This window comes from Crinia signifera, chromosome 1, assembly GCF_055691185.1.
Source record: "Crinia signifera chromosome 1, ASM5569118v1, whole genome shotgun sequence".
Classification (NCBI taxonomy): Eukaryota; Metazoa; Chordata; class Amphibia; order Anura; family Myobatrachidae; genus Crinia; species Crinia signifera.
This window is the reverse complement of record NC_139217.1, coordinates 243,956,119-243,974,490: the sequence shown is the minus strand read 5'-3', so window position 1 is coordinate 243,974,490 and position 18,372 is coordinate 243,956,119. Positions and strand designations below refer to the sequence as shown.

General features: G+C 47.3%; 1 protein-coding gene across 8 annotated transcripts in view; it reads right to left on the bottom strand.

The window, feature by feature from the left end:
• Positions 1-18,372, bottom strand: part of SHOC1 (shortage in chiasmata 1) — a 310,818-nt gene that overhangs the window by 149,167 nt on the left and 143,279 nt on the right. For 7 of the 8 annotated variants that reach the window (XM_083179518.1, XM_083179550.1, XM_083179508.1 and 4 more), the window contains one exon: positions 17,981-18,217. The exons of the other annotated variant lie outside the window; for it this stretch is intronic. In XM_083179518.1, the coding sequence (XP_083035644.1) occupies positions 17,981-18,217 (237 nt within the window). The remainder of the gene's footprint in view (positions 1-17,980; positions 18,218-18,372) is intronic. 8 annotated transcript variants of the gene reach the window in all.

Below are 18,372 nucleotides of genomic sequence, written 5' to 3'. Positions count from 1 at the left end.
CCTACTGGAGCGACTCCGGCATAGTCATTGTTTAGAATAACCTCTGGCTGGTTGACAAAAGGACTGCCGTCCACATGCGCCTCTCCTGCCAAACTGTCGCCCTGGTCTGTAACTTCTGACTTCCTTAAACTGCTGTTTTGAAGACATGGGTAATGGAAACCTGTTCCTCCAGTCTTGTGGCAGACGCACGGACTTGCCTCCTGATATTTTATGTATCAAAAGTATCGAGCTTCTGACCGAACAGAAAGGATCCTTCGAATGGTAAGGATGCTAGACGATTCTTAGAATGTACGTCCGCATTCCAGCTTTTTAGCCACAAAGATCTTCTTGCGACTACACCTGCCTCCAGGGTCTTAGCTGAAAAGGATACAACATCCAAGGAAGCCTCGCATATATCCTATCGCGCTCTGCATAACCTCCAGGTTTTTTAGCAGATGTTGTCTGGATATTCTATCTTCCAGATCCTTATGCATATCTGAGCCCCATAGTCTCAATGCTCTGGCTGATGACGCAATAGCCATGCCTGCCTTCATTGATACTGCTGCTGACATGTGCAGTTTCTTTAAGAATTTTCAGACCTCTTGTCCATGGCGTCCTTAAATGAGGCACCATCTTCTAAGGGTATAGAGGTCTTTGAGGTTAATTCAGCCACAGCTGCATCGACTCTTGGTACAGAACACCAGGATGTCAATTGATCATCTTTGAACGGGTACATCCTCTTTAGTCTGGGTAATCGACCCAGCCTCTTCTCCACTGTATTCCATTCTTTAAGGATTAGTTATTTCATCACCTGATGAACCGGAAAGCACCTGCCTTTTCTCGTTCAATCTTCAAACAGTTGATCCTGGGCATCCACCGGTTCCACTGTTTCTTTATATTCAATAGCTTTATGTATGTTTTTTAACATACATTCTACCAATTCCAGGTCATATCAACTCTTCTCCTCTCTGACCTCTCCTGACTCTTCACTAGAGGAACCTGGTAGACCTTCTTCCGACAAACCTTCTACATCGCGATCCAAACCTGCCTCTGACCTAGATCTTTTGGACTGTAATAACAACAGTTCCTCCTTGGTGCCGAATGATTTTTTCATCCAATCCATCAATTGTTTTATCATGTCAGGTTGTACCATATCCACGGCAGGTGCATGTTTATTACAGTCTTCGCACTTGCCATTCTTCGTTGCAGTTGACAGTACCTTGTCACTTATCACACAATTGATAGCTACTCTTTTTGTTTGCAAGCCTTCTTCTTGAGAGAGATGAGGACACCCTAAAATAAAAGTGTATCACTAATTGTTATCTAACTAGAAATAAAATAAATTCTAATAGCCCAATAAAACACAGGCTTACCTTGAATGGGCAGACTCAGACTCATGGGGGAAGGCTCCATGGTATATTCAGCAATTCAATTCAGCAATAACCAAAAAGCACAGTAGTACTAACATTACCATACTACTCTCCTGAAGGTCTCACCGCTATCAGGGAATTAATACAGCTGTCGGCAGGAAATTAACCTCCTGACCCGTAAGTAGTATCCTGAGTGACACCTCTCCTTGCTCCGGTTTGCCTGCTGTTAGTCAGCGCAAAGCACTACACAGGCTTACTTAGCGGTTGGCGGCGAACGGACACCCGTGACATCACCCACTCCAGCTTTGGTGTATTGGGGATACACAGCAGCGGGCGGGAGCCGCGTCTGGAGATACATGCAGACACAGCCTGGCGTGCAGGTACAGCAGCTCTTGGCTTAGCTCCCAGTTCGGGCATCATATATATATTGAAATATATATATACATACATAAAGGTTCTTCAGGAATGCCATAAAGGGCCATTTTCACTCCTTCTTCACCCCCAGCCTGGTCAGGTAAGCCTGAAAAATAAACCAACCTACACTGTCTAACCTAGGAGACAGGAAAAAAAGACATCCTGGAAGGGGAGGAGCTGGGCACTCCAGACGACTAAGTGTGGACACCGCTAGGGAGATTACCTCACTTGATACGCCTGGAATCGGTCCCACTAGTCTCCTTCGGTTCACGGTCTGGAGTCTTCTCGTACTATAGGATGGGTACACAAATCAGTCGACACACTCTCTCAATTGATACTTTATTCTGGGCCTGCAACTAGGGGCGCCAGCTGATTTCGAGCCTTGAAATGGGGTGAACACCACGTAACAATGTAAAACAATATCAAAGTGCAAACATCATTTGGAATACAACAGTACGGTAGCTCTAGAACAGTAACGGCAATTATTTACGATTATCACTAACACATATATCATGAAATATTACTTCGCACCACCTAAGCCTATGTACCCGGGTACTATCGTTAACTAAGACCGGTCAGTCCTCTACAAGAACCTATGCATAGGATTTAGTTATGTCTATGGGGCTCTGTACTTTGATCCTTTTGGCCACCGGGTGGCACTGTTGCTCCAATAACCTGAGGTTCAACTCCAGGCAAGTGAATTAGCACACGATGGGTGACTTTACTTCTATGGTGTATGCCACACAGTATGTTGTGAAAATCCGCCCGCCCACCTGGCGTGATAATAAAGGGGTCCTGTCAGCGATGCACCGGGGAACACTCTTAAGGGGGCTAGGCACCGTGACAACCACTGCAGTCCTCAAGTGGCCAACTCTAGATAGGGGCAGGGTACCTGTGGCACAATGTCGGGTCCAGCGGGGTGCGGGCAAGTCTTCACCGGTCACAGTGCACCCCAGGGGGATTGCTAGTGTGGGCGCCAGGCGTTGCCACACTCCGCTACACTGCGTTCCCCGGCTGGCTGCAATTACTGCTGGGGTGCGGGAAATTACTGCTGGGCCCTGCTGTCCCTCCTCTCCATTCTTGTGTCCCTCTCTTGGGCTGCAGGCACATGGGATTGGGGAAGCTGTGTGGGTGGCCTGGTGCTGGCTCTCAAGGGGGGGTTCTGCTGGTGGCTTGACTCGTCTCGCCTCTCCCTTTCCCTCTTACCCGCTCACTCTTTCCTGCTGGTCGGCGGGGGTCAGCGGCACTCTCCTCCCGCTGTCCACGGCTCCCCGCGTCTGTCTGGGGGGTCAGCGGGGGTCACCGGACGGTGCTGCTGCGGCTGGGAGCGGTCGGGCGCTCTGCGGCTGGGGAGGTCAGCGGGAGTCACAGCTCTCCCACGCTGTCACTCTCTGCCTGGTTCCAGCGGTACAGACGCGCCGCGTCTCTTCTCTCTTCCCCAGAGGTCGGCGGGGGTCACAGGCCGCGCAGTGTGCTGCCTGCCGCACTCCGTCCACGCTGTGCTCCCTCTTCCTTCCCCGGGGTCGGCGGGGGTCAACGTGACGTCAGCCGACTCTTCTCCGGCGGGCAGCGGCGCTTCTTCCTCCCTCCTTGATGTACCCGGCTGCTCGCTTCTTCCTCCCGCGCCAGCCTCCGCACTCCACGTGAGTCCAGCACCTCTCTCCTTCCTCCTCCCGTCAGTCCGCCTCTTCCTCCCCTCCTATGCCAATCAGAACCCCTCCTGCCCTGTCAGTCACTGGCCGCCGACAGTGGCCGGGTTAACCCTGCATGTGCTGGTCTCTGGTAGTTCTGGGGCTTACATCCGCCCCTACTTTTTCGTGGTCGTGTCCTCACGCCACGCTATCGGACCCCAAGTCCAAACCTTTTGAAGTCTTGAACAAGTAAAGTCTATTTCACAGTCCAAGTGCTGTCAGTAAGAAGAGCAACCTATCACCAGTTATAACAGTGTAGTGGTAAGCAAACAATCTACATATATACATATTTTGCGTCACATTAGAACGGCATTTAACAGTAGGACACATTTAGGTACAACGCTGATAGTGCCTTAGGGCGTGGGGCTGAAGTATTGGGACTATGCTGGTAGTGTACCCACCACACAGTCGGGTCTCGTCTGGTATTCCGCTTCCGTGGACTGCGACCACTACCCTCGGTTGCTTGGTGACCATGTAGGGCTCGGCCTCCCATGTACGGCGGGCTCTACGCCGCGGACGTCTGTTAAACATAGGGGTGCGATAATTCCACTCTTCTTCTGCGACCAACTTCTGTTCTCTATTGGCGGGGACGAGGTTCACTTCTGAGAATGACTGCCGCGAGACTGGCCTGAAGGAAATCGACGCCGCCATCTGCCCACTTTGACACCGATGAGCACGCCTGCGGAGAGAACGCCTGTCGAGGTTCGGCCGGTTTCTTTTTGTTGGCAGCCCACCTGGACCTGTCACGTCTACCGCTTTGGGACCCTTTTCCTCTTCTACCACGTCGAACTCCACCGTCTCGCCTTCTCTGAGACTGTACACAGGTCGCCACGAGTGGCTCTTCCTTAGGGCTGTTCGGTGGACGGAAACGTCATCTCTCGTGTCGCTCCGGTTGATGAAGCCATACCCCCTTCGGACGTTAAACCACTTGACCGTCCCTTGAGTACGCGGGGCCAGCACTCTCTCGCCCACTTGGCTCCCCTGGACACAGATGAGATGCTGTTGGGTGACCTCTCCAGCCTGTTCTTGGTTAACTGGTTCTTGCTTTAACGCTGCAATCAGCTCCTCAGGGCAATTCCTTAAGATGTTCATGCCCAGGATGATGGGGGCGACTCTCCCTTCCCCACAGGTGATCACTAAATACCCCTGCCTGGGTAAACGTGTCCTTCCAATCTGCAAATCGGCTTCCCAGTATCCGTTGCAGATGACCTCCCGGCCATTGGCAGCGACCACCGTCACTTGCGTGGGGGGCTGTCTAAGCGGGACTTCTTTTCCCCAATACTTTTGGAGAGTGGGTAGCTGGATCATGGAGACCTGTGACCCGGTGTCAATCGTGGCCGCTGCCTCTCTTCCGTTGATCACCACTGGGATCCTCGGGCATTGTCCTACATATTGGGCCCACCATTCATCCGGGTCTGGGTCTACTCCCGGTGTTCTCCCCGAGGTTCGGCCCTCTCCCTCGGGGCATTGGAGTTTAAATGGTCGGACGAGGGGCAGCTTCTCTCGACGTGCCCGGCCTCTTGCCAGTGTCGACAGATGGGCCGGCCTTGATGGTCGAATTGGTCTGAGGCTTGTCTCCCATTTTCCCGGGGCGAGTCCCACCGCTTCCGGTTTGACAGCTGCCTGTCGGCCCCCCATCCGGCTTCTTCGTTGCCTGATGTGGTTTGTCGCGCCAGCTGGCGGATGTCCCGCTGCATAGCTGCCATCCCGAGGGCCAGATCTTCTACCTGACGTTGGAGGGCCTGATCTGAGTCGTCCGCTGGTGGTTGGCCACCCTGATTGGGCCGATCCCTTGGCCGTGCAACTTGTTCGGAGCTCGTAGCTACAGAACCTCGAGCCCCCGTCATCTCCGGGTATTCTATTTCGGGGCTGGTGTGATTCCCAATGGTTCGGATCGCAATATTTTTGAAGTCGGCAAAGGGCTTCCCCGGCATCTGCATCTTGAGGATCCGCAGTTGGGTCTTGATGTTAGGGTTCGATGCTCCCTCCACGAATTGGATAGTGAGCGCCTCGTCGCTGTTACGAATCTCATCTTTATCGGCCGCTTGGATGAGCTTCAGGGTCTTCTGCAGACTCAGGGCGAAATCCCGGAGGCTCTCGCCTGGCCGCTGTTTCCGTCCGTAGAGCTGCATCTTCAACTCCGGGAGGGTGGCGGTCTCGAAGATCGTGGCCAGCCGATCCAAGATCTGGTCGATGCCCGTCTTTTGGTCATCTGCCCATGATTCGACTTCACTGAGGGCGGAGCCCGTAAGCTGGCCGATTAGGATTTGTACCCTCTGTTCTTCACTCGGGGTGTAGAGTTGGGACATGGACTTAAGTTGGTTCTTGAACGCCGTGAACGCGCCCTTGTTGGGGTCCCCACTGTAGGTCAGCATCCATGGGGCCCCGAAGTAGTAGGGTAGTGTGATGGGAGCCCGAGGTGTCGCCGCTGGGGCGGGTGCTACCACTGGGGCTACGACCTGTTGCTCAACGTTGGGGGGCATGGCGGGTGCCTGCCCACCCCCGGCCTGTGGTGCATCCATCCTGAGTTTAGATTATACTCCGAGTTGACCGCGATCCTGTTCGTGACGCCAGAAAAGATGTGGACACCGCTAGGGAGATTACCTCACTTGATACGCCTGGAATCGGTCCCACTAGTCTCCTTCGGTTCACGGTCTGGAGTCTTCTCGTACTATAGGATGGGTACACAAATCAGTCGACACACTCTCTCAATTGATACTTTATTCTGGGCCTGCAACTAGGGGCGCCAGCTGATTTCGAGCCTTGAAATGGGGTGAACACCACGTAACAATGTAAAACAATATCAAAGTGCAAACATCATTTGGAATACAACAGTACGGTAGCTCTAGAACAGTAACGGCAATTATTTACGATTATCACTAACACATATATCATGAAATATTACTTCGCACCACCTAAGCCTATGTACCCGGGTACTATCGTTAACTAAGACCGGTCAGTCCTCTACAAGAACCTATGCATAGGATTTAGTTATGTCTATGGGGCTCTGTACTTTGATCCTTTTGGCCACCGGGTGGCACTGTTGCTCCAATAACCTGAGGTTCAACTCCAGGCAAGTGAATTAGCACACGATGGGTGACTTTACTTCTATGGTGTATGCCACACAGTATGTTGTGAAAATCCGCCCGCCCACCTGGCGTGATAATAAAGGGGTCCTGTCAGCGATGCACCGGGGAACACTCTAAAGGGGGCTAGGCACCGTGACAACCACTGCAGTCCTCAAGTGGCCAACTCTAGATAGGGGCAGGGTACCTGTGGCACAATGTCGGGTCCAGCGGGGTGCGGGCAAGTCTTCACCGGTCACAGTGCATCCCAGGGGGATTGCTAGTGTGGGCGCCAGGCGTTGCCACACTCCGCTACACTGCGTTCCCCGGCTGGCTGCAATTACTGCTGGGGTGCGGGAAATTACTGCTGGGCCCTGCTGTCCCTCCTCTCCATTCTTGTGTCCCTCTCTTGGGCTGCAGGCACATGGGATTGGGGAAGCTGTGTGGGTGGCCTGGTGCTGGCTCTCAAGGGGGGGTTCTGCTGGTGGCTTGACTCGTCTCGCCTCTCCCTTTCCCTCTTACCCGCTCACTCTTTCCTGCTGGTCGGCGGGGGTCAGCGGCACTCTCCTCCCGCTGTCCACGGCTCCCCGCGTCTGTCTGGGGGGTCAGCGGGGGTCACCGGACGGTGCTGCTGCGGCTGGGAGCGGTCGGGCGCTCTGCGGCTGGGGAGGTCAGCGGGAGTCACAGCTCTCCCACGCTGTCACTCTCTGCCTGGTTCCAGCGGTACAGACGCGCCGCGTCTCTTTTCTCTTCCCCAGAGGTCGGCGGGGGTCACAGGCCGCGCAGTGTGCTGCCTGCCGCACTCCGTCCACGCTGTGCTCCCTCTTCCTTCCCCGGGGTCGGCGGGGGTCAACGTGACGTCAGCCGACTCTTCTCCGGCGGGCGACGGCGCTTCTTCCTCCCTCCTTGATGTACCCGGCTGCTCGCTTCTTCCTCCCGCGCCAGCCTCCGCACTCCACGTGAGTCCAGCACCTCTCTCCTTCCTCCTCCCGTCAGTCCGCCTCTTCCTCCCCTCCTATGCCAATCAGAACCCCTCCTGCCCTGTCAGTCACTGGCCGCCGACAGTGGCCGGGTTAACCCTGCATGTGCTGGTCTCTGGTAGTTCTGGGGCTTACATAAGCATCAACAGTACAGCCAAGAAGCAGACAGGCTCACAGTCTTAATCGATATTTCGGTTTTGTTTCAATCTTGACAAAGGTTAAATAAACAATTTTAGATAGATAGATATAGCTGGCTGCTAGGTCGAGTTGTCAAGGCTCAAATGGAAGACAGATAGGGTTAGGTTACAATTGACCAGCGGTCAGACACTAAGGGGGAAATTTACTAAAGGAAATATGTAAAACAATAGGTGTATTTGTATCCAGAAATACACTTATTTTTGACATTTACTATCCCTAAAATACGGCAATTCGTAGTCGTATTGATGTGCTATCAATACAAATACGAATTGCCTTATTTTCGGGATAGTAAATGTCAAAAATAAGTGTATTTCTGGATACAAATACACCTATTTTTTACAAATTTCCTTTAGTAAATTTCCCCCTAAATGTGTGTGTTAACCAATGTAAAATATGGTGGAGTTCCCTCCCAAATGTGACTAAGGAGATAGCCACTAGATGGTGCTATGGTGCAGTGTCTGAATGAAGGTACCAATGCATTTCAGCCCATATAGAGCCTTTGTCAAGGATAGCAAATGTATTCCGTACATAGTATTTAGTGGACATGAGCCACTCCCCCTGGGCAGTATTGTTCATTGGTCTATGATAATGTCATTCAAAAGTTTGTGGCTTTATGTTAGCAATCCCGGCGTTTCCATGGTGATGGTGGTTGAAAGTCGGGAATGTACAATAAAGGGTCTTTACATATTAACTGCATAATGTGAACATATGATTTCAGGTGCAAGGTTCAGCATTATATATATATATATATATATATATATATATATTGAGCAATATAAACACAAGGTGATAAGCTATGTATACCTATAGGAGATAAGTGTACACCACAACATGTCGACCTGTAGTCGACATATATTGTGTCAACTATCGTATATGATTATATATGATATGATTGCCATTACCTGTGTTAAATAGGTTAATGGATAAGAAAGGTGTTTCCATACATGTGAACGCAATATATTGCAAACTAAAACCTGATGAGGGGTAATCTGGTTTAAAGAGGCCTATTAATCATTTGGATTGAATCCCTTGGTTGAAATCTATGTTTAGCCCTTGTGGTGCTAGTGTTTTTAAATGAAAAATCCAAAAGGTTTAATAAAACCAGAACATTCATTAAGACTGATACTGATACATGTATGCCTCCTGCATTTGAGGAGGCACCGAGGTAAATATTTATCTAGAGACGAGAGTGCCTGGTCATACGGATTGCATATATATCAAAGAGGGGTCTAGAATCCAGGTGTACCATTGCGTAAAAAGTAGGGTACATGGGACCCACACTGGCAGCCCCACACTTCATAGGCTGTTTTTCTGGGACAGTCACGCCTTATATGACCTTGCTGTCCACATTCATAACAAATGACCCTGGCATCTTCAGCTATGTTTTATTGAGGGGGGGGGGGGTTCACAGACTACTGGGGTGCCATCTTAATTGGTCGCCCATTCCTTACCTTCCAACATGACTAATTCCAGGAGGGACACAATGCTCTTCTCCTGGATTTCCCTATTAATGTATGATTGCCATTACCTGTGTATGGATAAGAAAGGTGTTTCCATACATGTGAACAGTGGCGTAACTCCCGGAGGCAATGGGGACTTTTGCCGCCGGGCGTTAGCCATCAGGGGGGGCACAGAGAGCACTAACCCCGGCCACCGCAACAAGAAACCCCGCCCCCCCTGTGCCCCGCGACTCCTGCAGCTGCCACTCAGATCAGATCTCTATGCTGTGTCTGATCTGCGCCGCAGTGCTGCCCTCCCTACCCTACTGCAGTAGCGCACACTCTGACAGCTCACGTCAGGTGCCTGCTGCAGAGCTAGTCTGGACAGCTGAGCGACGACTCAGCTGTCCAATGATGTGTGAAACTGCAGCCTGCGGCACCCTGATTGGTTGGTGTGCAGGCTGCCCGGAGGAAGAAGGCAGGAAGGATCCCTCAAGCACGGATTCCGCTTATCACAGCAGCCAAATTAACAGTAAGACTGGCTGACTTTTATTTTAGGTTGTGCATTATCTATATATGTGTATACATACATACACATATATATATATATATATATACACACACACACATATGTGTGTGTGTGTATATATATATGTATATCTATATGTATATAGATATCTATCTATATCTATATATATATATATATATACATAGATATATATATATATATATATATATATATATATATATAGATATTATAAAAAAAATGCTGTGTGTGTGGTTGGTTGGTAGAGGTTGGGGGGCACCACCATCTAAACCGCCTCCGGGCACCCCTTATGAACTTACGCCACTGCATGTGAAGGCAATCATAAATTAAGCGGAAAGCCCAGAAATAGATCATTAGGTCCCTCCTGGAGAGGGTCATGTTGGGAGGTATGCACTTTACCTGGTTTCTTTTCTGCTGTTTTTGACATGGTCTCATAATGTACAGCTCTAACACTGTGATCAATTCCAAGTTCTGAGAATCATAAGCCAGTGCTGCATATTCCGCTTTAGTGTTCCTATACAATGGTTAATTACCACCGACTCCACAATCTGAGTGACAGTGCAGTCTTCTGGCTGGAGCCAACTCTGCACCTGTCTGGCGAGTTCAGCCACCTGCTTCCTAACTGGAACCCCTGGTAACAGAGCCCATTTGTGGAAGTGCTGTGCTTTACCACAAGGAGTTACACCTGACCAGGCCAAAATACTACTATATTTATCCGCATCATCAGAAGATATCTCAGCATAGACTTTCTGAGCCTCACCATTAAAATAGAGAGCAAGCTTATTAGCCCAAGTTTCAACTGGCCACTTTAAGTGCTGTCACCCTTTTAAAAATTAAACAATATACCTCTGGATCATCTAAAGCCGGCATTTTCTTCAGTTACCCTGCCAACTTTGATTTGCACATTGTTTGGGTCACTAATTGTAACATCTGCTCCTCTGTTGCTTTTTACAACAATAAGGAATTATTCCTCCATGTTTATAGTGGATGGAGAAATTTTGGAGTTTTTAAGTTTTTGCATAAACAAATAGGTTTTTAGTACAGCACACAAAAACACATTATTTTTTTTCTTTTCCCAGCAATGCATGGGTTAGACGAAAGACAGGGAAGAAAACAACAACAACATGGTTTTCTCCTTTTCAGCAATGCAGTGCGTAATTCAACCTCAATATACTGTATGTGTAGTAGCCAAACTTGTCTTATAAATAGCAGTCAGAATTATAAAAATATAGGTACAGTAGCAACTGATCATAATGCAACTCAAAGTTAACTTAACTACAGTTATTTGGCCAGATGCTGGAGGCTTGGTGACTCAGTAGCGCAATTTCTTTCTTTCCCCGTACGGGCCAACAAATGTAACACGGGTGCTTTAAATAAGGAATTGCAGGCATATTTTTCTGTTACAACCACAGTGTCTTTACTGGTATAGAACACTCTAGCACAGCATATACAGGTTTGGGCTTGTTGCACTGGTACATACAGATAATTAAACATAAACATAAAAGGTCCTAGCACTTCCTGTGCTAAAGAGTAAGTCGGCTGCCTTGGCTCACAGCTAAACATGCCATGCCCTCCTGGCATGGCGAACGTCCACTGTTCCTTGCGCTATCAATTGAGCCCTGCTCACTGGTCTCTAACAGGCATTAGCACCCTGCATTGCGGATAAACAGGATTTTTAAACCCCTTTGCTGCACCTGACTTCCTGCTGTCTCTAGCTGAGCAAGAAAGCCTGAGGCGATATGTAATAGGGTGTGATTTTTAGTCATGTTTTAAAATCCCACTAAATCACATGCTAAAAAATCAGACATTTTGTGAAAAACTCGCAAATGTAATGGGGTGCATTTTTTTAAAGTCGGAATTTGGATGCGATTTAGTGCGATTTTTAGTAAGGAAAAAGTACGGTTCTTAGTAATGAAAATGTGTGATTTTTAGACATGTGCGATTTTTAGTAATGATAATGTGCGATTTTTTAGACATGTGCGTTTTTTTTTTACATGAAAGTGTGAAGTATTTACTTAAAAAAAAAATGGTGTGGGGTCCCCCCTCCTAAGCAAAACCAGCCCTGGCTCATTCATCCGGACCTGGTTCCAAAAATACGGGGGACAAAAGCATAGGGGTCCCCTATATTTCTGAAACCAGCCCCAGACTCTTGGACTGGTCCTGGTTCCAAAAAATTAATATTTTGAAACCAGCACCGGCTCCAACAGCCCGCGGTGTCATGCCACAGCCAGGGGAAACTTTTACCATAAGGTCCCCCGGCCATACCATGCACACCATGACAGGTGAGCCCTGGATGGGGTAAAGGGGCCCCCCAAGCTTCAGCCATCCAGAGCTGAAGCCCAGGGCTGTCCCCGGCCGGTGGGCGCCGGGCTGATATATGTAAAAACAAACATTACTTTTTACAGGTGAACTCCTGTTATATATGCTTTAATAAAGTGTCTGGTTGGTAAACATGCAATTACAGTTGGCATTGTTACTGTCATAAAACACTGTTATAGTCTTTTAGCAGAAATTAGAATATAACTGGTGGTTATAATTAGTAAACTTAACTTTAGGATCGAAATGAAAGAAATTCATTTTTCTGCACTCCTCAACAGTTTTAAGAAAATGTCGTATGAAAATATACTGAGCTGAGAATGTATTGTGGGAACAATATACAGCCTCCATTGTTTATAGAACACATGCAAATTCCTTCAAACGGTACAAAAAAATCTTTATAACAATGCTTGCCATTATACATTTCCTTGCAGTTTTTGTGCAAAACAAATAAACACTATTTGATTGTGCTTCCCAAGATATACATATATACGAGTATGATGTGAATTACAAACATTTGCTTTGTTTAGGTGACAACACTGGTATAATTCACCTAGCAGAGATGGGACACTTTGGGCCAAATGTAATAGCGTTTGAGAATCAGAAAATGAGAGATTTTGGAAGAGTTTTCCCATTTTTTATAAAGCGACAATCCTTTACATGGCAAAATCAACCTGTTTTTGCTGTTTAAATAATTGGCGCTTTAAAAAAAACATGGGAAAACTCTCCCAAAATCTCTTACTTTCTAATTCTCATACCCTATTACATTTGGCCCTTTGTGTACATAAGGTTTAAATACATAAGAATGCAAAGTGTCATCTTTATCATTTTAAATGTGTTATGTTACTTATAATTGGGTATTTAAACTGGGGCTCGGGAAATGCGTTTATGTATAAAATAAAAAGGGGAAAATAATATTCATTCAAATTACTATTTTATTATGTGAACACACAGGTAAAACTTTTTGTAGTGTATTTTCACAATCCACATGCTTGTATAATGGGCCTTAATCACTACTGATTGCATAAGCGATCAGTAGCGCAGTTTTCTGATAATGGTGAAGAACGGGTCCTGCAACTGCATTGCAGAAATGCGAACATCTCTACCTCTACCTGATTTACTGGCAGAGGGGTTTACTGGGATGGACACGTGCAGAGCGACATGTGTTAAAGAAAACAAGGGTGTGTTGGCTGTGTTCTCGGAGTGTGGTGAGGCCAAGGAATGTTCTGCCTTCCCAGTTTGCATGGCTTCACAATCCCCCTTGTGACTGCAAGTCTGAGCAAGGTCGCAGATGATCTTCTCAACATTATACAAACTCTGCACAGTTAGGGCCATTGTGGGAATTAAAGTCATGATCTCAGTGTTGTGTAGGCAGTAATGCTAACCATTACACCGTACGTGCATGCTGATATCCAGGGTGACACTGAGATGGGTCTAGCAGTTAGGCTAATCCTTGTGGCACAGGGAATAATGTTGAGGCCAAGCTAAGTAGTATTAATAAAGAGGTCTTAACGCTTCCCCTTGCTGCCTAATTTAAGAAAAGACCAATTTTTTGTTACTTATGGGGCATACACACAGGGAGATTTGAGCAAGAGATGAACAAGCTACTTATAGGCTAAATGGAGTTATTATAGGGAATTCTGCTGTAGAGAAGGACTTGGGGGTCATTCTAGATGAAACATTGGGTAATAGTGCACAATGCTCAAGTGCAGCAGCAAAAGCAAACTGGACACTGGCATGCATTTAAAGGGAATTGATTCAAGGGATGCCAATGTGATAGTGTCTCTTTACAAGGCACGGTGCCACAACCGCCTCGATCGGCGAACACACTGTGCATTTTGGACCAAAAACAAGGCAGACGCCTAAGATAGCTCCAGACCACCCCTACAGATACCGTATGAGAGCGGACACCTGGGTCTGCTAATTAACGCTGATTACTAGTCAAACACATACACATGAATGTAATAAGCAATGCTGCAGCCTACTAAGTGAAAACCATTATTTCACTACCTGCAAGCCACACAGCCATCAAACACATGGACATGGCCACTATTTTGCACACAATCTGTATATTTTTGCCCAACAACATACATTATGCACTTTCATATCTGCTATGAATTTTATGTAGCACACTCTGTATGTAAGATGCCACCAAGCACATTATTGCAATCACATATCTCTAACAAAGGATCCCAACATCTGCCTATTACACTCTAAAGTCTTATTTTGAACAATATTAGAACATGTTTGCATGTGGCGTACGCTCAGATATACGGAGGGTGTCGGTGGGAAAACGGACGAGATCCACCCGTGCACTGTGGCGTATGCTCTGATGTACGCCAGGTATCGGTGGCTAAGAGGGAGATCTGTCCGTACACGGTGGCGTACGCTCAAGTGTACGCCACTGCCCATTGTCGGTGTTTGTGACCGTCCGTGTGCGGCTGTTCTGTGGGCGGACTTACGCTCACCGCAAGCGTACGGGAAACGTACGGTGTGACGGACCGTACGTTTCACCGTACCAACCAGAAAAACCCCCTTAATCATTTGTGGTTAATTGCTAAGTGATTTTTTAGCCAAATCGCTTCTCCCCATGTGTATGCCCGAATATAGAGAGATTTTAAATCATCTACACAGGCACAAAGAAATGGGTGGGTTTTATGACAGTTGGTGGTCCCAGACCTTTCAAAAAGCAGATTTTAGTTTTAGCCCAATCAATTACTAGGGGTTGTTATTTGGGATGTGATAAAATGGTGGAAAGAATAAAATCCCAGTCTATTGGCTAGTTGGGTATGGATCATTAGGTCGACTCAAGAAAAGTCGACACTCCTTAGGTCAACAGGCAGAAGGTACACAGGGACTGAAGGTCGACAAGGTCCTTAGGTCGACTGGCGGAAGGTCGACAATGCAGAAGGTCGATACGTTTTTTACTTTTTTTATATTTTGTAGGCATCTAGATCTAGAAGTCTACTTCTGGACACTGTCTAAGGGCGGTATTCAATGAGAATACCTGCGAGGTGCAGCGAATCCTTTTTAGGATTCGCTGCACATTCGCCACGTTCCGGAGCCGGCGGGCTCCGGTATTCAACGTGTCAGGGGCTCGCTGCCCCTGACTGGCGAATATGAGCTCCTGCGGCGAATGCCGCAGGGAGCCTGAGGACGGTGGCAGGCAGAGAGATGGAAGTCTCCCTGCCTGCCCCAGAACGTTTGTGGGGGGGGAGGTGGGCTCCCCGGGTGCCAGGCAGCACAGGCTGCCCCCTGGGGGTGCCAGCAGGGTACCGTATATTCACTATACCCGATCGTAACGATCGGGTGCAGTGAATATATGAATATGTAATGAGCGGCTCGGCTCCGGCGCCCCCTGCTGGCTGCTGTGTAAAAAAAATATATATATATATTTTTTTTTTAATTAAATATATATTCATGTGCTTACAGCACATGAATAAAAATAGCATGCCCCTCCTCAGAATAAAATTCCTGATTTTTTGACACCAAATGTAAAAAACAAAACACTTTATTTTAAAAGTTCACATTCCACTTCTCCATAAAAAGATAGCGATTGCTACTCGGTGAATCATGGCGAAAAAAACCTTCAAATGTATTCGCCATGTGGTCATAGGGTGCTTCACCGTTTTAGTCAAAAATTCGCCAAACAGCACAAATTCGCCATAAAAACATGGCGAATCAGGCTCATTGAATACAGCCCTAAGTGTACGGCAGCCCCTCGCATCACTCGCTGCACTCGCTATGCTTCAGGCATACGCTACACTCGGCACACTATTCTCCCTCCATTCCCTAATGGATGGTAGGGCCTGTTCTGGAACCACAGTGGGGAAAAAAAAAACCTGTGTCGACCTTCTGCATTGTCGACCTTCCACCAATCGACCTAAGGACCCCGTTGACCTTCTGGTGACGTCCTAAGGAGTGTCGACCTTTCTTGGGCCGACCTAATGACCGCACCCTGGCCAGTTGTTTATGCTGAAGTCTCTCTGTTTTGTTTCACTTGTCAAAAAACAAAAGTCCAAGGGCCCCTAAGCTATACTGCAGTAATTAGACTCTAAATCACTCCCACTTTCCATGTCTCACACCTGCACCTCGCTTTTACCTTCCATCTCCTCCTAACCTCGCTACTACCTTCCATGTCTCACCCCTGCCCCTCACTTGCACTTTCCATCTCCCCTGCACCTCGCTTCCATATTCCATCTCCCACACCTGTACCCCGCTCCCACCTACCATCTCCCCTGCACCTAACTCCCATCTTCCATCTCCTACAACTGTACCTCCCACCTTCTATCTTCCCCTCACCTCACTCCCACCTTCCATCTCCCACATCTGTACCTTCTATCTTCCCCTCTTCTCACTCCCACCTTCCATGTCCCCTGCACCTATCTCCCACCTACCATCTCCCACACCTGTACCTCACTCCACCTTCCCCTCACATCACTCCCACTTTCAATCTCCCACACCTGTACCTCGCTTCCACCTTGCTTCTCCTTCTACCCTGTAGTTCGCTACCACCTTCCATCTCTCACATCTGTAACTCACACTCATCTTTCATTTCCTCAACACCTCCCTCCCACCTTCTTCCTGCTCCTCATAGGTCTCCCATAACCTCCCTCCTTAGTAACGTAATTAGCCCCATTCCTCCCACTCCCATCTGTCCCCTACACCGCAGTGTTATTAGTCTCCTTCATCCCACTCCCCATGCCCCTCATCCAGCTCTCACCTTTACCCTGTGTGGCTGGGTCCTGGAGCTTCGCTGGCTTGGCCTGGCTTCCTTTGCTCCTGTCAGTGCTCAGCCCCCTCAGGCACATAGTGAAAGTAACCCCCCTCCTGCCTGTGTAAGGTTGAGCACCGGCTGTTTGCTGTTGCTGCAGCCTCCTGATGTTTCCCCTGGCCAGCTCTGCTCCCCCCCCCCCCCCCTGCTTCCCAAAGAACAGCTCCACGGGCCATGAAGAACAACTCCAGGACCACTCCTGTGCCATGGGTCTAAAGGCTATGAAGTAATTTTAGTTGTGGTTGAGTATGCGACCCATTATTAGGAGGCATTTCTCTTGAGAGTCTCTACAGCCAAACAGGTAGTTACTAAGTCATTGGAGTTATTTTCCAGAGTCGGGTTATCTAAAGAAATATTTACCGACCAAGGGACAAACTTTATGTCCAAATTAATGAAGTGGGTATTAAAGTTGTTAAAAATTAAGTACAGTATGTCAGAACCTCAGTTTATCATCCCCAAACTAATGGCTTATTGGAAATCTTCAATCACACTGTATCATGTTACCAAGTTATGAGCAAAGTGGCAAGGGCCTTTTAAAGTACTTGAAAGGCTGGGGAAGTAAATTATGATGTCTCCCAATTTGACTTTTGATCTACCATGTTTATCTGTTCGAGGCACAGAAGGACAAAGTGGTTTTGTTCCCCGAGATTCCCCTCTTGAACCTTTGGATTCGGGCAAGCTAAAACCTTCTTTGGGGTACCTCCATAAAGAGTTCTCAGATGTTTTTTTCTGATAAAATAGAGTGGACAAATTTAGTCTTTCATGACACTATAACCCCACAAAGACCATATAAGTTTCCAAGGGGGAAACAAGAGCAGGTAATCAAGTACAATATACTGTATGTTGACTTGACTGAAATGTATTTAGAGAGGGAGATTTTTGTTTAGGAAAAATATGATGTAAACATTGCTCTATAAGATTATGTCATGGTGTATAGTATAGTAAAATAATTGAAAATATACACATATACAACATGTCACTTACTGTACCATTTAGATTTTACATGCAGCATTTTGTAGAATAACAAATATATTTGAAAATTCTATTAAAGAAGAGACATAAGTTGTGCTGCCTATAGATTAGGACAAATACTGGTTATTAGAGAAAGTAAATGAATGTTATATGCTTCATTATTTATGCCCAACTCTGTATTAGAGCACAGCTGGAGGTGGATGGCGTGTGCTTGATTTGGCCAGAGAAAACTTACTTTGCAGCTGGGAGCACGTAATTGTATTGATTGACTCCATGTTGGTTGGTGCGAGACTGTGTGTGCCGGAAATATTTGTAGTCAGTGGCTCTATGCATTTATTCTTCTCATTCAGTCCCAATGTATGCCAACAATTATCTTTCTCAGTAATGTCAATAGATATGTCTGGCGTAATAGATATATTCTGTTTTATTTCATCAATAGTAAATCGCTCAGATTTTTTGGGAATATGTGGAACTGCAAGACAAAACAGGCATCTTGATAATGATTGGATTTTTGTTTATAACAGAATATAATGCATACCTTATTACAGTGTATGTAGCTAAAATAGAAAAAAAAATAGTGTACGGTGGATGTATCTAAAATTGAGATAAAAATTGTGAGAGGTATTA